We start from the raw sequence: 26,131 nt of genomic DNA, 5'->3' as shown, positions 1-26,131 counted from the left end.
TGACACCAAAGCATCTTAGGAGTATAAGTGATCGTGGTGGAGACGAGTTTAGATGGATAACAGTTACAGTTGGTTCTGGCGTTTTCAAGAAAGCAAAGAGTGGCCATTTCTCTGGGAGGTAGGACAAGTGCAGAAAGAGAGAAGAGAGATGATAATTCAGTGGAGGTGGAGCTTAGAGGGATCTGGCTCCTCACACACTTTCATGCATTATGTTCCAGGAGAGCTGAAGGCTGAAGCCTCTGCTGAAGAAAAACAATGGTGGAGGAGGCAGGGAGGTCTCTGTTGAGGTTCCTGTGAGGACGGTGTCAGTAGATTGCATATTGACTTAATGCTTGATAGTGTGCTTTCTAGCACATTCTGCTAAACTCTTTGAAGGAACTTTCTAGTAATAGCGCTTGTCTAGCATGTCAGATATTTCCAAGTGGGCTTGGAAAGTAGAAAAGTGCCATCTGGCAATATTTCATAAAACTAATTACCTGTGGGAATTCATGAGAAATTGCAGATACAAGCTGTACAATACAGAGTTAGTGGACCATGCCATATTTTCCTCTCTCTAACAATTACCTAAATTATGTTATTTTTCACTTAAGTGGGCCTTTATTATCTTGCCCTGAGTGGTCATTGATTCTCCATTGAAAAAAAGGATCTTCTGTGTTTGGTCGCCTCAGATTTGAAAAGACCTGAAGATAAGACTAAATTGGAGCCTGACTCAGGAAACATAGATATTTCCCAGACAATTGTTAATCTAACCGGGGGAGATTCATTAGCAGTCAATCAAGAAGATTTGCCTGGAAAATTCCCCTTCTATGAGCTGTTGGAAGAAAGATAGCAGTCTTTCTACATGTAGCCAGAGTCCAAAGGCCTGAACTCCATTCCGGGTTGCTCACTGGGCAGCCTTAAGCAAGCCCCTTGTTTCTCTGTTTCCTTCAAGTTCATGTGATAGCTTTTAAGACCGCAGAGGATGTCAAAGGAGATGACATATGTTAATGCGCTTAGAAAACAAAGAACTGAACAAGATAAAACAGCATTATCAAAAGGGTGGATTCAAGCCTAGTGTGGAGCTACCAGCAGACATAATAAAATAATCATATTTATTCTGACAATTTATGTTATTGGGCTTCTCTTCAGACCCATATATAAAATAAAGCTCAGATTTCAGAAGAAAGGATGTAGACTTGTCCATATCCAATGGTGTCTAAATGGTGCCTGCATCACCATCATCATCACTACTAACACCACCATCTTCTTCATCATCATCATCATCATCATCATCATCACCATCATCATCATTGTCACCATCATCATCATCATCATCACCACTAATGTTGAGCAACGACTATGTGCCAGGCATGTGACAGGATCTTTCCTTTCAGGCTACCATTAAATTCTCCCAAAACCCCACCACGCAGCTTTGTTATTATCCTTGTTTTAGAAAAGGGGAGCTAGAAGCTTCAAGACATTTCCAGTGGTTCCCAAACTCAGTTGTGCATCAAAATGACCTGAGGATTTTTTTTTAAATGCAGATGCCTGGGTCTCACCAGAAAGGTACCGAACCAGGGTCTCTATTGGGGAATCCTAGGGAGCTGAAACTTTATTTCCAAGCTCTACAGATGATTCTACTGAGCAGGTGGGTTTGCAAATGACTGGGCTAAGTCGCTTCCCCAAGGTCACATAGCTGGGAGCAAAGCTGGACCCGAATCCACCTTGGCCATCGGACACCCGTGTCAGCTCTTAACCACTTCCATCTTACCTGACTGGCAATAACAATCTATTTGATTTAACAACTGTCTTTTAGTGACTTTAATTGGTTTTCCACATTCTACATTCACTGTTAAACTACACTGCAAGATTACTTTTTCCCCTAATGACCATTTAGAGGCTTATGATGAATGACTTAGTTCCCAAGGATACTTTATACTGTAGCCAAGTGGTAATGATATGGTGGCATTTACATATAGCTGAATACAATAACTACCAAAGATTAAGATCACAAAATGCGTAGGTCTGTGTCTCACTTTTGGAACTCATAATCAATGATCAGAGAATGTCTATTCATTGTTGAAAGAGTTTTGCACAAGAGGGTGGAGATGGCATGGAAGAGAGCGGGCCCAGGGCAGTGGAAGAAGCCTGTGCACAGACTGGACAGTGGGAGAAGCCAGTGCTTTTCCTACTTAAAGGTCCTCATTAATTCCCTGGGAATCATATTAAAATGTGCATACTGATGTAGCATTTCCAAAGTGGGCCTGACAATCTGCATTTCTAACTCCCAGCTGATGCTAAAGCTGCTGGTTCCTGGGTATAGGCCACTGCAGCCCTGGGGCACCAATGAAGAGATCCACTCTCAAGAATGAGCACAGGCCTGGTCAGTGGGTATCACTGACCTTCACTGACGGGGATACTGATTGGGGCAAAAAGTTGGGGAGGACACTCAGAGATGTGCTTCCGACATATGCAACAGCGGGGAAGGCAGTGCTCAACAAAGAATCTATTATCTATTGTAGAGTAGGGAAGTGTTACTCATTTAAGTAAAAAGTACACTTGAACCTTGATTAGAGGGCTTGCAAACATATGGTTATGGCAGTTACGTACATTTGGAAACAGTCTGTATAAGTCAAATGAGTGAATTCTAGGCCCACACTGGGTCAACGAGCTGAGACAAAGAGGAGGGCACTCCTGAATGCTGACAGTCTTGGGAGGTAAGCCGAGGATCCCATGGCACGTGCCCCATGGAGCGCGGGGTCTAGCTCAGAGGACACTGCCTCTTCCAATCCCTAAGGCCACACCCCCTCCTGTCAGGTAAAGAATGGCATGGTACTCTAAAAAGCCAAACAGAAACGAAATAAATGGTCATTGGGAAAAATACCATGTGCTTTGGCTAATTGCATTTTGGGGAAGGGAAAGTCTGGGGAGGATTTGGTGGGTGGAATTGCATAAGGGACAAAAGGTGAAATAACCAGAGAATGGGCCTAAGTTTTAATTAGGCAGGAGGATAATGAACCCATAACTCCAAGAGCATCTCAGTTATTTAGACCTGCGACTGTTGTGAGTGGAAATGTAGGAGGCATTGTGAGTTGCACTGAGTCCCCTGCTCCACTAGGCTATGTGAAAGCAATCTGGGACTGCAAGAGGGATCCTTCTTCGACTAGATGGCTTCCCTGACTTAGCCTGGGACTGTGACGGCTTAATACCTTGACAGCCCCTGGCAGCCCGCAAAGAGTCAAACCTACATAAAGTGATTGGGAGAGAAGAAGGAGAGAGCCCCACAGTGCCCATCCAGTCAGAAGGGGTCCCTGACACTGGAGACATCACTGCCCCGGGCATTGCAGGGCTGGCATCAGAACAGGAGGAGACAAGGGCTGCCTTCAGGAGGAGGTGAGCTGAGTGGGAACAATGACAATCTGAAGGTCACACGCCCCTCTGACCTAACAGGGACCGCCTTACTCAGCTCCCGTCAAATGCTGCCAAGCACAATGTGGGCCCAGTGCTGCAAGAGCTTTGGAATTTTTTCAAGAGAAGCTAAGATTCTGAAGTTTTATATAAAATTTTCTGTTTTTTAATTGTCATCAACAAAATCAAAGCCAAAAGAACCCCCCAAAACTACCTGCAGCCAAACAAAGTAACCTCATTAGGAGTGTAGAGGTAGTGAGCTCTGGGCTGTGTTTTTAGGCAAGTACAGAGCCAGCATGGGTTCTGGGGATTGTACCCAGAGGAGGGGGGCAGTGGCAGAGCAGAATCAGGGTGTTCCAGGCTCTCCCTTCTCCACCCAGCCTCACCCTGCTCTCTCTTGCCTTTTACCGCTTCCCGGTTCCTGACATCATATTCTACAGTTATCTGCGATTTTCATTTCCGAACAAGCCCCTCCCCCCAACCAGAATGAAATCTCCATGAGGACAGGGGCCTGTCTGTTCACGGCTGTATCCCCAACACCTCGACTGCGTCTGATTCGTGGTAGATGCCCAATAAATAGGTGCCAAGTGACTAACGAATGACTGGTCCATGCCTCTGTGTCGAACATCCAAGCCAGGGTGAGCTTGTGTCACAGGGCTCTTATTCCAGGGTCTAATTCCTAGCAGTCCATGGGGTTGCTTTGGGTCAGAGCAACCCAGGAGAATCTCTATCCAAAAACTTTAAGGAAAATAAAATCCTCCCAAATCCCATTGCTACTTTGTAAAATGAGAAAAAAAAAGTCTGCAAGAGAGAAAGGCAAATACACATCTACTCGTGGTATATATTTAGCTGTGATCATGAAAATACTGATTTGCTGTTTGAAATCGTGTAAAGCGAGAACCTTCGTTAAGGAAGGCATAGCTAGGCAAACAGACCTGAGACCCGTATCTGCTGACACACAGTGCTGTGTGGAGGCTGCTGCAGGACACCAGCGATGCCGTGTTCTTTAAGAATTCTGCACAACGCAAACGGCATGAGGGGAAAAAAAGCAATGCCAGGGGACTTCTAGTTCTTGCTGAAAAAGAAAATTCTAGGCTCTAAATCCGGCACTCCCGAGCAAGACAAGCATCTCATCTGGGGCTGCGTATAAAGCTGGCACTCCTTTGCTTAAACAAAACCAGTTACTATACACTCCATCACATAAGCAAAGCTCAAAACAGTTAGCTACACACGCATGCTTTTGTCCACCTGCTGTCTGAGGAAAACAGCTCTGCAATGTGCATGCCCCAGTTTAAGCCAATCTTTGAACTCCACACAAAAGCATCCTTCCTCTACCTGTCTCACTTTCTAGAGCTGAGTCCACAAAGGGACTAGAAATACATTTCCCTTTAAGTGAGAAAAAATATGTTTAAAGGACAGTCCAGACCTTTTAGAAAAGCACTTACTTTGAAAGAACAGGACAGATTATGTATTCAAAACAAGACACCTTCTAAAGAGCAGACTGAGAAGCTGTTCAGTGCCATGGCCTTGCTCTGTGCTCGCGGCTCTGGTCTTGTTGGGCATGGTTAACAGAAAGGTTTGAGCCTGAGTGGCCTGGTCCTCTGGGGCTGCTGCGTCAGGATGACGCTCAGAACAATTATTGGGACAGGCTGTGAGCAAGTCAGCAGGACAGTTTTATTTATGTGCTGAGGTTGCTGCTTCCTAATGGGAAAATACTGGTGGCAGAGCTCCCCCCAGGTATCAGGCAGAGCCAAGCTTCCCCAGATGCTCCGAGTCCTGAGGGAGGTGGGGAGGGGGGCGCTCATCTCCTGCTGGGCAGAGGGCAAGCAGTCTCTGAAGGAGGCATCTTTGTCAGGTCAGACCCCTTCCAGAATAACCCAAGGCTATTGGTCTCCTTGATGTAGTTCCTTGACTCTGCCAAGGGCATGACTCAGCTCACTCCTTCGCAGTGCCGGACCACACTATTTCTCTCTCCTAGTCCCGTAAAGCTGAATGGGAGGCAGTGACTGAGAAGAGCTGGGGGAGGCCACGGTGGTCCCCAACTCAGTGGGGTCTAGAGCTGTGGCTTCACATGCAGGGAGATTTAGTGCTTATCTCTTCAGTAGTTATTGCAACACAGTGGCTGAGGACTCCAGAACCTGAAAATGATTGGGGGTGGGGGTAAGGAGGAGAGGAGGAGGGGAAAGCGGAAGGGGAGGAGAAGGAAGGGGAGGAGGGAGAGTGGGAGGGGGAGGAGGACTGGGGCAGAAGGAAGGTGGCAGTCAGCCTTTCAATTCAGTGTCCAAATCAACAAACGTAGAGAACTAATGATGTGCTGATTTTCTATTGGTGTCAAGATGAGAAATTGTGGGGCAGAATTAAAGGCTTCCGATGACTTCTTCCATTTTTGCCTATATGATACTACAACTGAAAAGCAAGACAGAGATATAGTGGATATTTAGGGAGGCTGGCTGTGGGCTTCAGATGCCCAAGGATCCATGCCTGTGTCTACTAATACACTGGATACAGAGCTCACCACCAAGGACAGGAGGGGGTGGGGATAAGGAGCAGGAAACCTTGGGATCACCTTCAGTTTGGAATATTTGAGCGAGAACAAAAAAGTGATGGAGCCATATGATTTCCTTTATCATACAGAGTTTGGGGTCAAGAGGAAGGAAATGATCCGGAACATTCTATATCAGGAGTCTTGAGCAGACATGAGGCTGAGTGGAGTATGGGGCTGAGTCTGGGGCTCGCCTGAGCCCTGCCGTCTCTGGGCGATCTTGGATACCACACAACCTCTCTGGGCTGCACTGTCTACACGAGAAGTTTTCAAGGTTCCTCAAATCTGAATCCCCTATTCTTCCATGCCTCGCCACCTCACACACGTCCTGACACAGAGAGAAATCTAAGGAGCTGTGTTTTCCTCCCTCCTTCTTCCATTTGCCTCCCTCCTTCCACATAAAGCAGTGAATTTCAGCAAAGGACCACGTTTTAAAACTGCCTCCCTACTCAAGCTGCTTCTAACCAAATTCTGGAGAGCCCCAAAAAACTGATTTTCTAAAGTTTTGGGGAGTGTGGCAGACATAGCAATGAGCTGCTTAGATGCCCCTTTAAGAAAGAACTCATTGCCCAGCTGCTAGGAGGGTGTCAGCTGACAATGCCAACTCCTTCAGGTCCACCTCAACTTTTGAGGTTGGTCTGGTCTTCTTAGGGTGCCCTGAGCCAGGTGTGGGAACAAGGGCCTGGCCGCTCCCACCCAACGGGGGTGTCTCTAAACAGGCAGACTTGGCTCCTTAGGGCCATTGGGCTGGAAGAGATTCTGTCAGGCTGTAGCCCTCGCACAATTCTATTTCCTCCCTTTTTCTTCACAGGCTTCATTTGTCTCTCACACAACCAGCATCTATGTCCCAGGGGACCTGACAGACCCAGAGATGCTAGTCACTGTAACACGTAAACTCTGTTTGTTTATTTACCCAAAAAGGATCTTTGACAGGCTTCAGGAAACCTCTTGTTGCTCAAAGATCTGCAGAATAGATTTCTTTTCCATTCTCTTATTCACAGACACACAGAGGCTTCGTTCCCATCAGTTTTAGCTAGGGGTTCTCAATTAGGGGCGCATATAAGAATCACTTCAGAGACTTTTTCAAAATGCGAATGCCCAGGCTCCACATGCAAAGCTATACGTGGTTGAGATGTACCCCTGGTTGAGAACCACTGGTTTTAGCATGAAATTCCCCCTGGTTTGGGCCTCTTCCAGAGAGGAGCATTCATCCTGAGGATCATTCTAGAAGCTGAAAAGCGTATCTGCATTAAATAGTCAATTAAGGGATCCCTAATTCCTCTCCAGATATTTTTATAAGTCCAGCTACTAATGTTGCAGATTCGTTTCCTAGCATGGGGAATCATCTTGGAAAATAATACAGAGAGGCGGAGGAAACCTTGGGCTCACTTGCAATTTTGAAGATATAAGCAAAAAATACAAAAGTTATGGGGCCATGAGAGTTCCTTTATCATGTGGGGTTTGGGGCAAGGAGTTTTGATTGACTTTCACGAACACTGGGAATACGGTGGCCGTGTTCTGTCCCTTCACGTTTCTAGTGTCCTCACGGGGCAGGAGGTTGGGGTCATGCTATTATTTCACCACCTGAGTCGTTCGGGAACATCAGTCATGAGCTCCGCCTCCTCTCTCCTGTCGATCAGAGCGCATCACTCACATAAATGTCAAGGGAGAGCACTGGGCCGTTGTGTTTCCTGGACCACTGAGTAAAACCCCCTGAGATTACATGTGTGCACATTTAGCTCTGCTGTGAGAGTCAAGGAGTTTTATTTCCAGGCCAGGCTTGTATCTGAAGACGCACATGAAGTGACGTTCTCTAAGACAGGGAAGCCCCAACTTTCCAAGGATAGTAGTCCTGGAAAGAGGAAAGCGGGGCATTCTCCAGGAATGTGACATGCACCCCAAGGCAACCACTTGGTATTTTAAAAAGGCTTCTCACTGTATCTTTACAGCTAAAGAGACAATTCAGAAGCCCCAGGGAATGTAGCGCAGGAGAGTGCTGGGCACCGGGGAGAGCATTCTCTTAGCAGAGGGAGCATTCTCTTAGCAGAGGTCAAGCCGTCCCCAGATGGGGAAGACTGGGGGCTGAGTAGCTGAGTGCACCTGGAGAAATCAAGCCTCTGCTGGAGTACAACAAATTGGGATGCACAGTAAGGAGAGTACTCACAGCCACTGTCCTGTGACTGTCCCTGGACGTTTGGCAGCACACGGTTTAGTACTAATTTAATGCTTCCTGAATACAACACAGAAAATGCACATTCTCTAGTGCATTACTCTAATCTCACCAATTTAAGAAAGCCCCCTGGGGATAGGTTGGAAGCAGTGCCCTGTGGTGGAAGAGAAGCCCCCAGTCGGAGGGTTGCCCACCCGGAGCTGATGAAAACCAGGCCACTCCCTGACCCTCTCATGGCTGGCTTCCTTCTCCTGACTGTGGGCGACTTCGAGGACGAGCTGAACACGCATGTGGATACGCGTGGTAAATATGCAAAGCGCTATGCAGAAGCGAGCTTTTCTTTATTTCTTAAACAAAAGCCTCACTCACGGATTGGCTGAGTGCAGTTTCCCAGACAGCACTAGGCTATGGATGGGGATTCCAGCTCAGACAGGCCTCATTTGCATCCCTGCTTCCCACTTACCCTGAGGGATGCTGGGGCAGTGACTTAGCCGCTGTGGCCCAGTTCCCGCATACGTAGATGGGAACAACGGTCACACCTACCTCTTCAGATGGCTGTGAGCAGAGAGGAACTCACGCAGGAAAAGCATCCGACACAAATCATGATGCATCGTGTCCAGTTAATGTGAGCTGTGATTACTGTAAACCAGGACTGCCACCAGAAGTTGTAAAACTGTGAAATACGTGAAGCAGGGGGCTTACAGGCAAGTTTGAGGGGAGCTGGGGGAAAGCCCTTGACCCTAGGAAAGCCACTCAGCAGCAAGAAGGCCCCTTCTAAGAAACTGGCAACCTCCTGGAGGCTGAGCGGCTGACTCTGAGTCAGCAGAAGAAATCGTCTCTCTGGTCTCCAGGGGTATTTCCGTGTGTCTGTATCAACTGCCAGGTAACTGCCCCCAGCCCAGCAGAGCTCTCGGCTGCAATTTTGGAAGGACCATCATAGTAGGTTTGTTTCCAGGTACAAATTCACTTGTGACAACTGTACGTTCACATCACACAAGAAGAACTTGACATGCAAAGAACATCATCTCAAAATGGAGCACAGTCGAATCGGGGTGGATGCAGGCAGTGGGAAGGGTGAGTGATGGATCTCAAATGTCAGGGCCACACTTGAGAGAATTCCTGGGCTGGGGACTGCCATGGGCTCTGGGCTGAGGCACATTCCATTATGAGTGGAGTGGGTTTATAATGGAATGACATGGATGGGTTCTTATAATCAGAAAAACACACTGACCTTCACACTACACAGGTGCAGCAGCATAATGACCCACCACGTGTACGCGCATCAATTCCTGGGGAAAGTCCAACGAGGTTAACTCAGTGTGTATCCCAAGCAAACAAAGTCAGCGACATTACCCACATGAAGAACCTTGCGCCCCCACCCCCACCAAGACACCTGGCTTGCGCAACCGACAGGGACAAGGAAAAATTACACAAGGATCATCTCATTTTGAGAAAATGGACAAAATGTAGCAAGCAACATTATTTTATGCCATCAATAATTTGATTAGGATTTTAAAATCTACCTTGAAGGAGTAAGAACCATGAGTTTTGAAAAACATTTTTTTTTTCCTTTTAAGGAAACAAGGATTTTGTGTGGGGTCTGGAGAGAGGGGAAGTTCTGTTCCCCTAGCTTTCTGAAAAAACCCCCTAAAAGCATCCTCAGATAAGCTTCACTCATAAGACCCCCTCAACCACAAAGGAACCGGATCCACAGTCAAACTGCTGAAACATGACTGACTCATCTCGGCGCCTTTCTCACTCAGGCATTTCCCTAGATGTGAAAGATTCACGAGGGAGCACTGTCCCCTTACATGTCTTGTCCAGCAGAGTATGGCCCCAAAAGGCAATCACTAGTCACATCATCAGCACTTTCATACAGAGAAGCCATGTCAAAAATTAGGATAAAGAATTTGAACAGAAAGATGCCAGGCATAGGAAGATTGCTGATGGTATTAAGGGTCCACATAATGCAGGTATCACTTTGGTTCATGAATCTTTATTCTGATTTTATAGACTCATCTTCCTCTGAAGTCAAAGTTGCTATGAAAGTAATCAATATGGCCTTATTCCAGAAGAAAGCAGTATATGATGTCAGCTTTCCAAAACCCCAGTGACATCTGAAGCTTTGCTGACAAATGAATTCGTGTAAGAAACAAGTCGCAAGCTTGCATTCTGGGTGCACAGATTATGTTCTCATCCCTGATCCGAGCAGATTTGAATAGGAGAGAGAGAGAATTCAACATCCACGTACTAAGATCCTGCTCTATGCCCAACCCCATGCTGGGCGCTACTTGGCTTCTCAGTGGTGAGGGAACCGTGTAGCGTGCCCTCCGGAGGCCCTTTGCCCTGTCATGACCACTGGCTGCCCAGCTGCTCCTCAGGCTGCCCCAGCTCTGCTCCATTTGCAGGCTCTTCCATGTTGGAGGTCCTCAGACTCTCATATGTTCACACTAGGGGTCCATATGCCCATGCATGGTCTCAATTACTGCCTGAACATTGACAACTCCAAAATTTCTGTGACAGCTCAGAGCTCTTGTCTGAAGTCCAAACCTAACACCCACTAGGACTTCTCACAGCCCCCCAGACACAGTGCAAAAGCAACTCAGGATCTTCATCCTCAACCCTGATCCTCTCCCTAGAAGCTCAGACTCAGAAATGGCTGCTCACCCTCTGGGTGTTCCTGGCAGGAACTCGGGAGCTCATCTCAACTCCTCTTTCTCCCCCAGCCCATCCTCTTCATCCAACCAAGGGCCCAGTTCATTTGCCCCTGCCTCTTAACAGTCCTAGAATCCATCTGCTTCTCACCAGTTCCACCTCCTGCACCATGGCCCAAGCCCCTCTGTCCTACACAATCTCAATTGACCCTAAGTGGTCTCTCTACCCCACCCTTGCTGCAAATACATTTTCTACAACAGGCAGAACGCTTCTTAAAAAGGGGACATCAGATTGTGGCACTTCCGTGCTTTAGTTGGTTTCACACTTCCTTTAGGCTAAAATCCTAAACACCAGTTTGAGACTTATTTCATACAAACATGCAAAATGGATCTGGCCTGCCTCCCTGCTGGCCACACTCCCAGCCTCCCTCCACCCAGGCATGACAGTCTTCAGAGGCACTCGCTTCTCCTTTCCTGGGAGACTTCAGTATGCTGTTCCCTCTGTGTGAAATGTGCTTCCCTCAGCCCTTCCTTCTCTACAACCCTCAGTCCTTGGTTCTCCTGTGTCCCTTGGCCAGGACAGATGCCTCCGGAACAGTACCCTGTACTTATTTTGGCAGTTTTGAAAATAACTCTAGAGAATTATTTATGCAATTTACTTAATGTCTGTCTTGCAAAGTCACCCAGGGCTCTCTGGCAGCTGGGGCTGTCATCCACAGGACGTAGACAGAGCCTGGTACATGGGCATGCTCACTATTTGCAACAAGAATTAGAGGAATGAATGATTGAATGATTAGGGACCAGGTTCCAGAGGAAGTCTCAGTCTAGACTTTCGAAGATATAAAAGAAGGCTTTTGTTGCGCCTGTTCTAAGCCAAGTGTTGATCCAATTAATCAAACGTACACACACACATTAGGAGAGTAAGCAGAACAGAAAAAAAGACCACTCAAATTAGACATTATCTATTTAGCACTTAGTGCTGGGGATACTGGTATATTTCACCTACAGTTTACTGTCAATTGTTTTCTTACAGTTTTCTAATTAACTGCAAAGAAGTTAAGGAGAGCTGACAAAGAAGGAGAGCAGAATTGGAGACTTTATTAAGAAAGTGAACAGGGATTAAAAAGGACCCAGCTCTAGATCCTGCAACCTCATACCAGCCTACCAAGAACGACCCGGACAGAATCCAATTCCAGCAGGAATAAGCTGGAGCCCAAGGAAATTACGGAATAGAATGGGGACCAAGTGACCTGTCTGCATGGAAGCAACCAGATAAATGCTCTACTCCATTTCCAGCCCCCCTGAGCTTTACAGATCCACATGACTCTTCATTTCTGCTGTATGGGATCCGCCAGATCCCAGCAAAGGCATGCAAAGATTTCACGTGGAGGCAATCCCAACAAGAAACGAGAATTGATAGTAATAGGGATCAACAAACTTGAACCTTGTAAATCATCTGAGATTAGACAATTCTTCCTTCAGATGCACACGTGATTTATATGCAGTTATGTCCAGTTCTTCTCTTGGACTCCAGAGGTGACCCTTGGGGAACACTCTTGGAGCCCACTGTAAGGGCAGCAGGAAAGTCAAGTGGGAGGATGCTTCTGAAGACCCTTGTAGCAGGGCCTGCCCTAGAAGCCCTAACACACAGCGACAGAAGAGCAGGGGCCCCATGGCAAGGCACAGCCCTTGACGAGGCCGCTCCTCCACGGGTCCCTGTGTTGACTCTCTGAGCCCCTGGCATCCACTCCAATGTCCTGTAAACTAACCCTCCCGCTGCGCCAGTCTATGAGTCCAGGCTTAAAGGTGGTGACATCACCACTGTGGCCCATCATTGCTACTACTATTAGGTCACCTGGGTAGAAGCTACTTTTTTTGTTTGTTTGTTTTGCTAAGGAAGATTTGCCCTGAGCTAACATCTGTGCCAATCTTCCTCTATTTTTAGTATGTGGGCTACCAGCACAGCATGGGTGCTAACAGAGCGGTGTAGGTCCACACCCGAGAACCAAACCCAGGCCGTTGAAGTGGAGCACGCTGAACTTAACTGCTAGGCCACCAGGGCTGGCTCTAGAAGTTACCATTTTTAAAAATCAAATAAACTAGATAAGATATTTCTCCAGGGCCAATATTGGTCCTGCCTCTACCCAAATGAGCTAAAGTTAAAAACCTAATAGGAACAATAACATTGGTGATTTATCATGTGCTAAAATTTTTTTTGCTCTTCTTTCTTCCTGTTGCATTTGGTCTGCATCTAATAAACGGAGGATTTTTGAGGAAGAGATCAAGATTATTCACAGGTGGAATTGATGAAACTGAGCAATATAAAAGATGACAATTTTTTAAAAACTGTTTGTAATTATAGAAACAATGACCATTTGCTGTTTAAAAAGCCAATCCATACAGACAATAAATAATATGATGGAAAGTCACTCATGACCACAGCCCTGAAGAAAGGCAGAGAGTCTGGTTGGGAATGAGTTCCTCATTTCTAAGCAATGGTTTGAGGGGAATCTAATCAAGCTGCTGCCTTGTGGGTGGCCAGGTCCCTACAAGTCCCACTGGCCTGTGGGTGGGCATCGTGGGAAAGAATTCCAGAGTTGCTGGCCCTCAAAGGAGGTTTGTGATACCTAAAAAGGATTTCCACTTACTTTAAGTGAATGTGTCTGATATCCTCAGAAAGCCAGTCAGCTAGCACAATCACCCCTCGTGAAAGCCTTAATCACAACTATCAATTATTTTAAATCGTCCTCAGTATGCACGATTGATATTTAGGATCTGTTGAGTTTCAACGGGAGAAGCCAAATTGCAGAGACATTTAAAGTCATACAATTTCCATTTCAGTGGCTCCAGGCCCTCAAGAAAATTTTAAAATCTTCCTTTTGTTCACATGCAAAGACCTTAGCCCAGTGTCCGCCATCTGATAAATGTTTGCTGACTGACTGACTAGATAAATGGCGGAAGGAATAACCTGCAAATGCATTCCCACACACATGGGCAATTCCAAATACATCACATCAGAACCCCTTGGAAGGACAAATTAAGTTCAATTGTCGCCAGATATTAGCCCCAGTACATAGTTGTATATCCCAGTTGTGTCTTTCTAGTTCTTCTATGTGGGATGCCGCCACAGCACGGCTTGATGAGTGGTGCGTAGGTCCATGCCCAGGATTCGAACTGGTGAAATCCTGCTTGCTGAAGCAGAGCACATGAACATAACCACTACACTGCCGGCCTGGCCTCCAATTGTATATGTTTTGAATGAGATTTTGCAAAACATTTCTTCTTAGAGACCAGAAAATTATATTTGCTAATTTAATAAAACAATTCTTGTTGTGAGATCCCAATAACAAGCTGTTTCACTAGACATCCACCTCTTGTTGGTGTCGCAGCAGGGACTCATCAGCTGACAGCCAGTGGGGACAGTATGCTGAAACTAATGACAGGTTAGTCCTGTTCTCAATTTGTGACATGAACCTATCACGACTACTTGGGGTGTGACTGGTTTTGTTTTGTCCCAGGCTAATTTCTTTCAGCCCCTTGTCTTCATCCAACTGAAATTTCCAGGAGCTATAAGATTTACTATCATGTAACCTTAAGGGTATTATTATCATTGAATTCATTTTCCTGGGAGGAGGTCTCTTCATGAGCCAAAACCTAATAGCGTCATTTCCTGTCACTAACGGTTTACAATGTCTTCTAGATTTTCAGATTCTTCCATTCTTAAATTAAAAAAAAAAATAGGGTTTGACCAACGGGCCAGGCTTTACTTGAAGTACATGGACTTGGTGGCATAACCAGTGAGCTGTTCATTTTTCATACTCATTTTATTAATATATTTTTATTTTCATTTATTCATGTATTTCTGCAGTTCTCATGCATTTCCACGACTAAATCTCTACTACTAAGGATATACAGATGGAAAATAATGATGGCTTGACTTTAAATTTCCACGGTCCCCAAACTTCCCATTTGACATTTTCTTCCCAACCCGGTGGACTCATGCTGGTTCTAAAAAAGGCTGGTTCCAAAAATGGCCAGTTTGTCCTCACTTGGGCAGGTCCAGCTCCATGACGGAGCAACAGAAATATGTGGGTACAGCCTCCTCTTACCAGGACCTTGTACCTCAGACCCCAACTCTGAGCAGCAGAGGAGCAACCCCAGGAGGAGAGTGAAGCTGAGTCCTGGAGCTCAGGTGGTGAGGACAGGGTCAGGGCAGCTCCCAGCCAGCCCTCCTGCAAGGTCAGTGTTCATGGCCATGAGCTGGGTCCCCGCACCACCACTTCCATCCCTCCCAGTGCTGTGACTGACCGCTGTTCAGCCAGGGCTGTTTCCTTTTGCCCCACCCTTCGTGTTCCATCCACAGGACATCTGTGATGGGAAAACACTCATAATAGAACTCCATGCTTGACTGACTCCACAAAGCTGTCTTCTAAGAATAATAGCTTATCCCAGGATGTTTTCATTAAAAACAGATTTCAGTGACAGACTATCAAAACATTTTCCTTGTACAACAAGCAATATGATGGGGCAGAATTATGCAAAACATATGTGCTTAACTGTGCCCTCAGCAACTAGGAGCTCGCTTCCACTGGTTTCAATAGCTCATTTAACTTACCCATCATGGGTGCGCGAACAGACTTCATCCTGTTCAGTGCTTTTCCATGCTCCAAGTGGCAGAAGGGAAAAAGAAGTCTGGTGAACTGCCTCTCTGCTTCTATTTTCAAAATCTGCCATCAGTTGTCTTTAAGGAGTGAGTCTGTTGTAGGCTTGGGGAATCAGAGAGGTACAACACAGCAGAGCAGGCCCAGAGGCATTCAGCATGTACTGACCACCTCCATGCGCCTGGGATCGGTTTGGCATTGGAAATACGGTGGTGAAAGCTAATATCTGGCATTTATACAGTTTGCTATGCGCCAGGCACCATTCTAATTGCTTTACGTATAGCAACTCACTTAAGCCTGACGAGGATTATGTATTTCATTTCAGCTTTCCGTCCCCAAATAATTTTCTGAGTGTTATTTGTGAAGCAATCATTTACTATATTAGAGTGTACTAAATTTTTTATAAACTCATGTCTATTTCAGAGTCATCAATCTCTTCTATTGTTCTTTCTATTCATATACTGACACGTAGTTTTCATGTTTGCATGCATGTGTGGGTGTACATACACAGGGACCAAAACATAGAAACACATTTACTATATGTTTATAACATATATCACATTGGGTAGTATAAGTAACTACTTCCTTAATTTTTGAAATGAGTTCTCAAAACCTCCTAGCTTGCGCTTTTATGTTTAGAGTCTGGAGAACTCAGCTTGCTGTGGAGCCGGGGGGACACGTGAAATGCCTATGGGAGTGTGACAGTTGTCACAAGGCACGTACAAGGTGGGGCTGGGAGGTGCCAGCAACACCCACACGGAGGACTCCCCGCCCAGGATGCCTGTGGGACCCAAAACTTAGACTCAATTGGCCACATTCTGGAACATAACAATCCCAAGGATATTGCTATTGGGATTAAACTAAACTAACACAGGACTATGGGACGGTTTTACACATTAAGTTATCCCACCCAGGAGCATGATCTGTTTCTCCACTTCTTAAAGTCCTGTTTTGATTTTCTTTTTAAAGATTTTATTTTTTCCTTTTTCTCCCCAAAGCCCCCCGGTACATAGTTGTATATTCTTCATTGTGGGTCCTTCTAGTTGTGGCAAGTGGGACGCTGCCTCAGCGTGGTTTGATGAGCAGTGCCATGTCCGCGCCCAGGATTCGAACCAACGAAACACTGGGCCGCCTGCAGCAGAGCGCACGAACTTAACCACTCGGCCACGGGGCCAGCCTCTGATTTTTTTAACTAACATTCACAGCTTTCTTCAGCTAGGTCAAACAAAGTCCTTGCTGTGTGTAGTCCATGGTTTCTTTCTTAAGAATTCAAATCGTTTCTAAAATTATCACGGGCTTGGGCCAAAGGAAGTCTTTCTTATTCTGCATTTCTTAAGAATAATGGCTCTCTATTCCCTTCTCTTGTCTTTCAGAATGTTTTTATCAGCCTAATATTCATCCTTAGGTGGTGGTGGTAGTGTTGTCGAGTCAACTCCAAGTCTAGCGACCCTGTGCACAGCAGAGCAAATCCCTGCCTGCTCTTTCTGCGCCATCCTCTCACCTTCCAGTGCCCTATCAAACAACACTCTGCTGCTGTTCAAAGGGTTTTCATGGCCAAATTTTTGGAAGTGGGTGGCCAGGTCCTTCTTCCTAGTCTGTTTTAGTCTGGAAGCTCTGCTGAGATCTGTCCACCATGGGTGATCCTGCTGGCATTTGAAATACCAGTGTCATAGCTTTCAGCATTACAGCCACATGCACCTGCCACAGTGTGACAACCAGCAGATGGGTGGTATAGTTCCCTGACTGGGAACCGAATCCGAGCTGCAGTGGTGTGAATGCCGAATTTTAACCACTAGACCACCGGGGCGCAGTCCCCTCAGGTATCATCATGTTTTATTATCATGTATTGTCAAACATTAATATGTTTGCTGACCTGGGGTTCACCAACAGCCAGGGAGGACAGAATTCCCACCTACACTGCCCTCTAGGGAGGGCCAAAATCTCCTTCCCCTGCAGCCACTCCTGGAGCAGGGGCAGTTGGTTTTCTGCGGGGTTTCCTCAAGGTGAGGAGCCCCTGGGGATGGGCCCCACATCCTCCTGCAGCGTCTCAAGGGGCAGAGCTCTGGACTGCCCTGGACAAGGTTTGGCCCAGTCCCAGGGGAGGACTCTCCCAGCCCGGGTCTTCTCCTCGCAGGCGTGCTGTGGCCAGGCCTGCAGGAACGGCTGTGGTCGGGACCTGGATCTGCACCATGGGCCTGGCAAGCGACTGGCCCGATTTGTTGGCAGCTAATTCAAGTCAATGAGATCAGGAGGAACAGGACTACTGAGGACCCAGCATGGATCTGCAACCTAAATGCCAGATAGTCGCAAAGTGTGACCTTTCTTTTTTTTTTTTTTCATTTGCTGTGTGTCTGTTTCCCTCTAGGGCCTTACGCGGAGGGGTCTTTTGATTCAGTCACACCTTCATCAAACGTCTGTTCAGGGTCAACCACACACCAGGCCCTGGAGATGAGGCAATGTTGGTGAACAGCAGACGACAGCTCTGGCTGTGGAGCTCAAGTTTGAGGGGAGAGAGCACAAAAACACAATATGTAAATACACATGTTGCATTATGTATGTAATATGTAAAATGCACATGTTGGATGGTGGGAAATTTGAAGAAGAAACAATAAATGAGAAAGCAAATGTTAAGATGTGGGTTCAAGGTGACATTTTAGACTGAATTTCTGAAAGGTAAGGAGATTTTGAGTAAAGACCAGAAGGAAGAAATGGAAGTGTCCAAGGAGAGCCCAGGGAAAGAACATCCCAGGCAAAGGGAAGAGCAAGTGCAAAGGTCCTGAGGTGGAGAGTGCCTGGTGTTTTTGAGAAACGGCAGAAGCCAGTGTGGCCAGAGTGAAAAGAACAGAGGGGAGAAGAGCAGGAAATGAAGTTGAACATGTAGCGAGGGGCTGGATGGTGCTAGGCCTCCTAGGTCAGGGGAAGGGCTCTGGTCCACACTGATCAGGGCAGGGACTCCCTGGAGAGCACTGAGTGGGGAAGAGACATGACCTGGCTGGCAATGAACAGGGTCTCTCTGGCTGCTGGTTTAAGAACACGCTGAAGAGGAGGCAAGGGAGGAAGTTGGGAGGTCTTGCAAGAATCCAGGCCAGACTCTAAGGTGGCGTGAACAGGGTGTGGGCAGAAGAGGCCCTGAGAATTTGGTCAGAATCGTAGACAGAAGAGAGCTGTCACTGACAAGGCTGTGTTGCCTTTAATTTGTAACGCCGCCAGCTAACCTCGCGTGTGTCTAGCAATCACTCCTACCATATGCAGCTCTTGCAGACTGAGGAGAGATGCTTGCTGCTCTTTACCTGCTCACCTGACTACCTCAACGAAGCTTATTTCTGGCTAATATCAAGCACTTCTCTTTCCCTTGCCGGAAACTGTAATCTCTTTCCAATCTCTCTGGATCTGCCTTTTCCTAATGTGGGTATCACAGCTCCTACGACGCCCATTGTATCTCTATATCCACTTCCGGCTTTGCTGCATTCTGGGGAGCGGAAGACCCCAAATGAAAACAAGGAGAGAGGTGCAAATGGAGGCTAAGAGGTTGGTGGTGCAGGTCTGGAGCCACAAGGGTGGGTGAAGCGTGCAGGCAGGCAGAGGTCTGGCCCTGGTCTTCGGGGCCCAAGTCATACTTGGCATCCTGGAAACCAACTGTGGAGTCACACCTATCAATCACTATTCCTGAGTTCTGGAACACTACCATTTTGCATCATAAAGCTTTTCATTCACTAAAATCTATCACTACCAGTCAGTCAGCTTGGTAACTGAATATCACTGCCATCTTTTTCAGTGACACATTTTTCCACTGGATAATAATTTAAGACTCTACAGACACATAAAAGAGTTTCTCAGACATTGAAAAACAAACAATAGCATCTTTTCTCTGAACACATAATCCATTAAAGATATTAAAAGCCGTAGGCATACACTGACCCAAATATATGTGACTGCGTGTGGCCAACTCTTGTTGTAGCACCTCAAAAGTCCTGGGGACTAAATGTAAATAAATTATGTCACTCGATAATAAGGTGTTGAGGGCTTAAGAAGCAAGAAAAAATATAATACCCAAGTTGTGGTTTCTCTAGTAACTTTATTGTTTGCATATTAATAGTATAGGAAAACGTAAAGAGTTTCCAGATGTAACACCAAACACTATAATGTCCACCAGCTGGGAGAGGGAGGGAAGGGCTAGATTTTCCATCTGGTCTCCATATTTCAGCCAAAGGAGAATATCTGCCAACCGAGAACTGTGAACCAGGGGGCTAGTCCTTCCCACAACTCTGAAAGCTTGGGTCTGCTAAAACTAAACAACAGAAGTCGGAATATTACAGAGTACGAGTGTCAGGAACAATCTGAATATTTTCACATTTCTGGTGGTGAGGGATTTCTGAGCAAAGAGCACTGGCACTTGGGTTAAAGGATGATTGATGGCCACTCTAAAGATAGAGACCTCTGGGAAGACACAGTCTTATCACCTCCGGAGACATCTGTTTACATTCTAGGGGTTGTAAGCGCAGTCTTTTGCTTCCTCTCCCCAGAGAGGATTTCTTATCACGCCAGAACCAAAGTCTCTTTTCCTCTCTCCAGAGGGGAAGAGGGCCAGATGTGCCAGCAGCTCCTATAGAAGCTCTGAGACTCATAATTTCAGGATTTCTCTCCTGTGGCACAAATCCCTGTATGTACAGGGAACATGTGGCTGCCACCACTTCACCCCCTGGGGACCTGGGCATGGGGGAATGATGATAAGACTGCTATGGTAATCAGACTGTTCTCTGATCCAGAAACCTCATGTTTTCTGTCAGAATAAATAAATACAAGTAGATGTATAACCTAACAATAAAAGGATAATTGGCTGTGACAGTAACAGCGTTCATTAATATATAGTGCATTATGACGCACCATCAATCATTCCAGTCTCCTCTCCAGGGCGATCATACATTCTTGCTGCCATGTGACCAGCTCATGCTCCCTGTGGGGAGAGTACATACTCCCATCTCATAGACTCAGGACTTGGCCATGTAATATGTAATATGCTTCGGCCAATTAAATGTGATGTTCACTACTAAGCAAGAAGTTTTAAGAGGTATCCTTAGCTGACACCATCCTTCTTGCTCCTGTTCCCTCTCCCATAAGAACAGCATGTTCTGGTTGTAGATTGGGCCGTGCCTTCTGCCTGCGCTTCAGAAGGAAGAAGACACCTGGAGCACATCTGAACCTAAGCCCCAAAGTGAAGGAGGGCTGCAGCGGACCCACAGCCTAGATGTGATGCGAGTCAGAAATAAACCTGTGTGGTGGGAGCCACTGAGTTTGTGTGGATGTTTATTTCACAGCCTAAGCAGCGAAAGCAAATTGTGTGGATATTTGTTTCACAGCATAACCAGCAAATGCAGACTAATACAGTTGCACACCCAGCCTCCATTTCTACCCCCTTCTGAACTGAACCCCATTGCCCAGTGGAAGGTGGCATATCCCAATTCTTCTATGCCAACCAGCACTTGGCATTCCCCTAAAGTGACCTTCTTTGAAAGAAAGAGCTTATATTTCAGGAGTGGGGAGAGGTTTCAGCACAAATATAGACTTGCAAGGTGGCAATGATGTAAGGGGCACATTTCTTCTCTCCTGTGTCCCATTCGAACCATCCTAATCAACCAAATCCTCTACTTTTTCCTTTTGTATTTGCTGGTTTCTCTTTCACTGAAATTCCCAGCTCTTCATGGTCATTTTCCCCTAGTTACCAACTCCCAGATGCAATTTCTCCCAGGAGCTGTCGCGTCAGGACACTTACTGTATCCCCTCAATGTTTCCCACAGGAAAGCACTCTCTGCCAACAAGAGAGAAGAAGGTTGGACTCTATTCTGAGGCTACAGTGCTGCGTTGCTGGTAAGGGCTCAGAGTTAAATTCTTGTATTTTACTGTTTTTATCTCAAAGCACAGAAAACCAGGAGTAAGTCTCTAGCACCGTCCGAGGGCTGCGTCTCTTCCTTGAATCTACCATCTTGAGTCTTCTTCAGTCTCTTAGCTGGCAATCAGCAAGTCCCCAGCAGGGCAGTAACACAATTCCGATATTGCAGTTTCACAGACTTAAACTTGGTCCTCCCGGAGGCGTTTACACTTCAGAATCAGAGCAGCCTCCCATCCCAGCAGCGGGAACAGGGAGGGAGGAGGAGGGAGATGACCTGTCAGGGGAGGGTAGCATCTCCTCTCTGTCCACTGTCTACCACGGCCAGGAGGAGCTTTGGACAAAACACAGCCAAAGTATGTTAGAGATTGCTCAGATTAAGCCAAAGAGCTTAAAGGATCTCAGATTTACAGACTTAATGAAACAGGTCACTGCTTCATTTTCTCTGTCCAGAACCCAATAGTTTAAAGGATTTCAGGGCAGAACTTCAACATGATTTTAATGGCGGCACACGGAGCAAAGCGAGATGACATTTCCCAGAACAAATCAAGTCAATGAATCCACATCACAGGCAAGGACCACAGGGATGCTTTTTAGGTATGTAAATACCAAGAACAAAAGAGTCACACTCAAAGGGTTGTGACGGGAGAGACAGAAGATTCTCTCAGACAGAGGGGCAGAGGGACAGGGAGACGCTGAGTTCAAGTCTCATTCTGCCACTTCTGGCTCTGGGATCTTGAGCAAGTGACTTACAAATGAGGACTATAACTGTAACTACTCCACAGCAGTGTCAACAGATTTAGGGAGAGAAATACATTAAAAGGCCTTAAGAACAGCATGAGACACAAGGCATCTATTGCCTATAGAACAGAGTCGAAAAAGGTGGGTCAAGTTCAGGAAACGAGGGGACTTCAGACTTCAGCTGGGGTCCTACTGATGTGATGAGCCTGCAGCCACCACTTTCTGATTTAGTTTTTTTTTGATTTTGGCATAATTTCAGACTTATGAAATGTCACAAGCATACTACAATGAATTATCTAATACATTTCAAGTAGATTCTCCAAATGTTAATATTTTGCTATGTTTTTCTTTTTCTCTCTCTCTCTGCATATATACGTGTGTAGACACACATATATGTACAAGAATAATTTATATAATTATGCATACTTATATATACACATATGTGTGCATGTCTATTTTTTTCTGAACCACTCCAAAGTAATCTGTAGATAGGATGTCCCTTTACTCCTAAATACCTTGGTGAGTATTTCCTAAAAAACAGGAAATTCTCTTACATAACTACAGTACAATTATAAAAATTAGGAAATTAAATGGACACAGTTCAATGGTCTAATCCACAGATCTTATTCAGATTAATGTCTGTTTTTAAAGGAAACGCCAAGATCCAAGATCCTGTGTTGCATTCAGTTGTCTTTCTCTGTATTTCATGACACTGACAGTTTTTCAGGTACAGGCCAGTGACTTTGTAGAATGTCCCTCACTTTGGGTTTGTCTGCTATTTTCTCCTGGTCAGGTTGGGGTTACACTCTCTGTGTGGGAACACCATAGAAGCAATGCTGAGTTCTCTGTGCACCGTATCCAGACGCACATGCTGTCACCAGTCCCATTTCTGGTGATGTTAGCTTTGATTACTTAGTTAAGCTGATGTCTGCCGGCTTTCTCCTCTGTAAAGTTACTTCTTTATCCTTTATAATTAATAAGTATCTTGTGGAGAGAGACTTTGAGATTACATAAATATGCTACTACTCTTTAAACTTTCACCCACTTCCTTTAGCATCCATTAATTACTTTTGCCTGAATCAGTTATTATTTTGATGGTCCTTGCCCATTTCTTCACATAAGTTTTGAATTCTGTCTTTTGAGGAATATTTTCCATGGCAGTGGATTTTATAATGAGACTTACTAATGCCACTATATCGTAAAACATCTTTCTAAAAAGTGAGCTCCTGCCTGGTGTCAGCCGGTTGCAAAGACTTCAATTTAGGGAAGGTAAAAATGGTCAACATTGGAAATCCATCTCATTTACCGGAAAGTGAATAGAAACTAAATTTCTCTTGACACTAAATTACAGTATAGTCATTTCACATCTGGTTTCAACATAGCATTGTTCTTTCTTTTTCTTTCTTTCTTTTTTGGTGAGGAAGATTGGCCCTGACACATCTGCTGCCAATCTTCCTCTTTTTGCTTGAGGAAGATTGTCACTGAGCTAACCTCTGTGCCAATCTTCCTCTATTTTGTATGTGGGATGCCGCCACAGTATGGCTTGATGAGCAACGCATAGGTCTATACCCAGGATCCGAACCTGCGAATCCTGGGCCACCAAAGTGGAGCACACGAACTTAACCACTACGCCACTGGCTTGGTCCCTTTCATTTTTTTAAATTATAAAAGTAAGTCATTCTTAATGTGGAAAAGTCTGAAGGCTATAAAAAGCAGGACACAGAAGGAAAAAGAAACCCATGATCCAGAATCTAACACTGCTAACCCATTTGGTATATTCTTTGCAGTAATTTTTTCCCCTTTTCTTTTTGTCTTAAGTTATATTGTATATAATTTTATACTCCAATTTTTCAACAAAACATAAACGTTTCCAATGTTGTTAAGATGTTTTTAATAAATAAATCTTCAAGGATGCTTTTTGTAAGCATACCATAACTTAGTTCATTGTTCTCTATTGTAGACACTTAGGTGGTTTACATTTCTGCTATTCAATAATGATAGGACAAACACCTTGGCATTCACAAAAAGTATTTTCTGCATTTTACTTTATTTCCGTAGGAAATATTATGGCCTGAATGAGGGGGGCTGAGCTGAAGGCAATGGATGCATACTGCCAAGTGGCCTTACACAAAGGCCTCACCAATTTATCCACCAAGTGGCAATTCATACAAGTATTGTTCTCCCCAAAGACTCAACAATACTGGGTGTTCTCGTGGTTCTAGCTCCTGACTGCACATTTTCAACGTTCTCTCAGCCGTTTCTCTTGCCCTTTTGTTAACTGTCTGATCTGGCTCTTTGAGTGGCTGTCTACTGAAGCTTGCTGGTATTTTTTACTTAAGTATATGAGTTCCATGCACCCTAAAATATTAAGCTTTTGTCCAACACACTTGTTGCGAATATTTTCCCAGTGTATTATTTGCCTTTTAATTTTGCGTATTTAGAAATTAATGGAAGATTTGCAATTTCATGTAGTCAAAATTATTCTTTTTGATCCCCTCTAACACTTTGATCCTAGAGAGCTCCCCCCACCCCCGCCTCCTGCACCCATCCAGTAAGCTAGGGCACTATTTTGAAAAGCTTGGCTCTCAAATCCATTGGTAACTTATTTAGGAGCATGTGAATAACACCCCTCTTCCCTGCTGACACCTGCTGCCCCTTTGATGTTTCAGATCTGCCACGTGTTACAATTTACTCTGAGTTATGCAGTTTCATGAATCTATTGTTTTTTCTGGAATCAGGACCACATTTTATTCATTATTGTAGCTCTAAATATGGTGTTAATTTTATTTCATGCCTCTTCTTTTGCCCTCTTCAAATGTCTCTCTTTTGGCCTACTTATTCTTTCAGAATATTTTAGAATAATCTTACTATTTTCAATTAATAAAAAATTTTAATTAGGAAAAGTGAGAACATTTTAATTATAACACTGTAACCTATAGTCAAGCGTCACTTAACGATGGGGATAAGTCTTAAGAAACGCATCGTTAGGTGACTTCTCTGTCGTGCAAACATCATCTAGCGCACTTACACAAACCTAGATGGCACAGCCTACTACACACCTAGGCTCTTAGGTACTAATCTCATGGGGCCACCGTCGTATATGTGGTTAGTCATTGACAGAAATGTCAATATCTGGTGCATGACCGTACATATGAATTCACATGAAACATCATCAACTTGGCAACATTCAGTTTTCTCATGAAAGGACATGGGCTGTCTGTAACTTAATTTAAATCTTTTATGTTTCTAGTATAGATTTTTAGTTTTATTTACTTTCTGCACTTAATGATTAAATATGGATATTTTATGTTTTCATTAGCACTGTGAATATGACACTTTTTAAATTACTTTTAAAGTTTATATTCTGAATATTTTTAACTTTGAAAACTGTCTTATTTATTCAGTTGACTAGCTATTTCTCTTCCATTCACAGGTATACAATCACATCCCTAAAAATAATGACCATTTTGATCTCAACTTTACAATAGCCATCCCCACAGCTTTTGCTCTCTCTTATTCCATTAGGCAGAACTCCAAGATCAATGTTAAACAATCACTAAAAATGGTGGTCAAGTTTATGTTGTTTCTGATAGTGACAGGAACGCATTTAACATAAAGCAAGACATTGGCCATTAGTTTGAAGTCGACCTTAATTTCCATCTTCTGTTATCTACAGGAATATATTCTTTAACAAGTTATGTGCTAGGAATAATGGCACTCATGCTCATCAGACACAGAATATGGTAGCTTGTTCTCATGACATTGTGGCAGCCAGGAAAGCGCTAACTCTCAGATTTCCCACTGTGGGAGATGGGCCCAGTCCAGTGCTCTGGAACCCTCACCTGTCAGAGCATCACAGCCAGGCCGCGCCTCTAGAGCTGGCTCCTGTCAAGGACAGGGTATGGCAGGGATGCCGCGGTGGGCCCGCTCCCGGGAGATCACAGGCTCTCCTGAAGGGGGACAGTTAGGACCACGCTGGGGCCTGTGAAGCTCCAGACAACCTTCTCCTTCCCTCTCTTCTCCCAAGGGCCGACCCTGACCTGCACGGCCCCCAGCCCTCCCAGCTCCCTCCCTCCCTCCCTCCCCTTCCAG

General features: G+C 45.2%; 1 protein-coding gene across 6 annotated transcripts in view; it reads right to left on the bottom strand.

The window, feature by feature from the left end:
• Positions 1-26,131, bottom strand: part of HECW1 (HECT, C2 and WW domain containing E3 ubiquitin protein ligase 1) — a 393,767-nt gene that overhangs the window by 270,937 nt on the left and 96,699 nt on the right. For 2 of the 6 annotated variants that reach the window (XM_023638970.2, XM_070265507.1), the window contains exon 2: positions 9,331-9,388. The exons of 3 other annotated variants lie outside the window; for them this stretch is intronic. In XM_023638970.2, coding sequence (XP_023494738.2) covers positions 9,331-9,357 — 27 coding nt within the window. In that variant the 5' untranslated portion in view covers positions 9,358-9,388. Of the gene's footprint in view, positions 1-4,832; positions 4,953-9,330; positions 9,389-26,131 lie in introns of those variants that run through there. One more of the 6 variants, XM_070265509.1, reaches the window with a different exon arrangement.

The sequence above is a fragment of the Equus caballus genome, chromosome 4 (assembly GCF_041296265.1).
Source record: "Equus caballus isolate H_3958 breed thoroughbred chromosome 4, TB-T2T, whole genome shotgun sequence".
Classification (NCBI taxonomy): domain Eukaryota; kingdom Metazoa; phylum Chordata; class Mammalia; order Perissodactyla; family Equidae; genus Equus; species Equus caballus.
The sequence above is the reverse complement of the archived record's forward strand: the minus strand, read 5'-3'. Positions and strand labels throughout refer to the sequence as shown.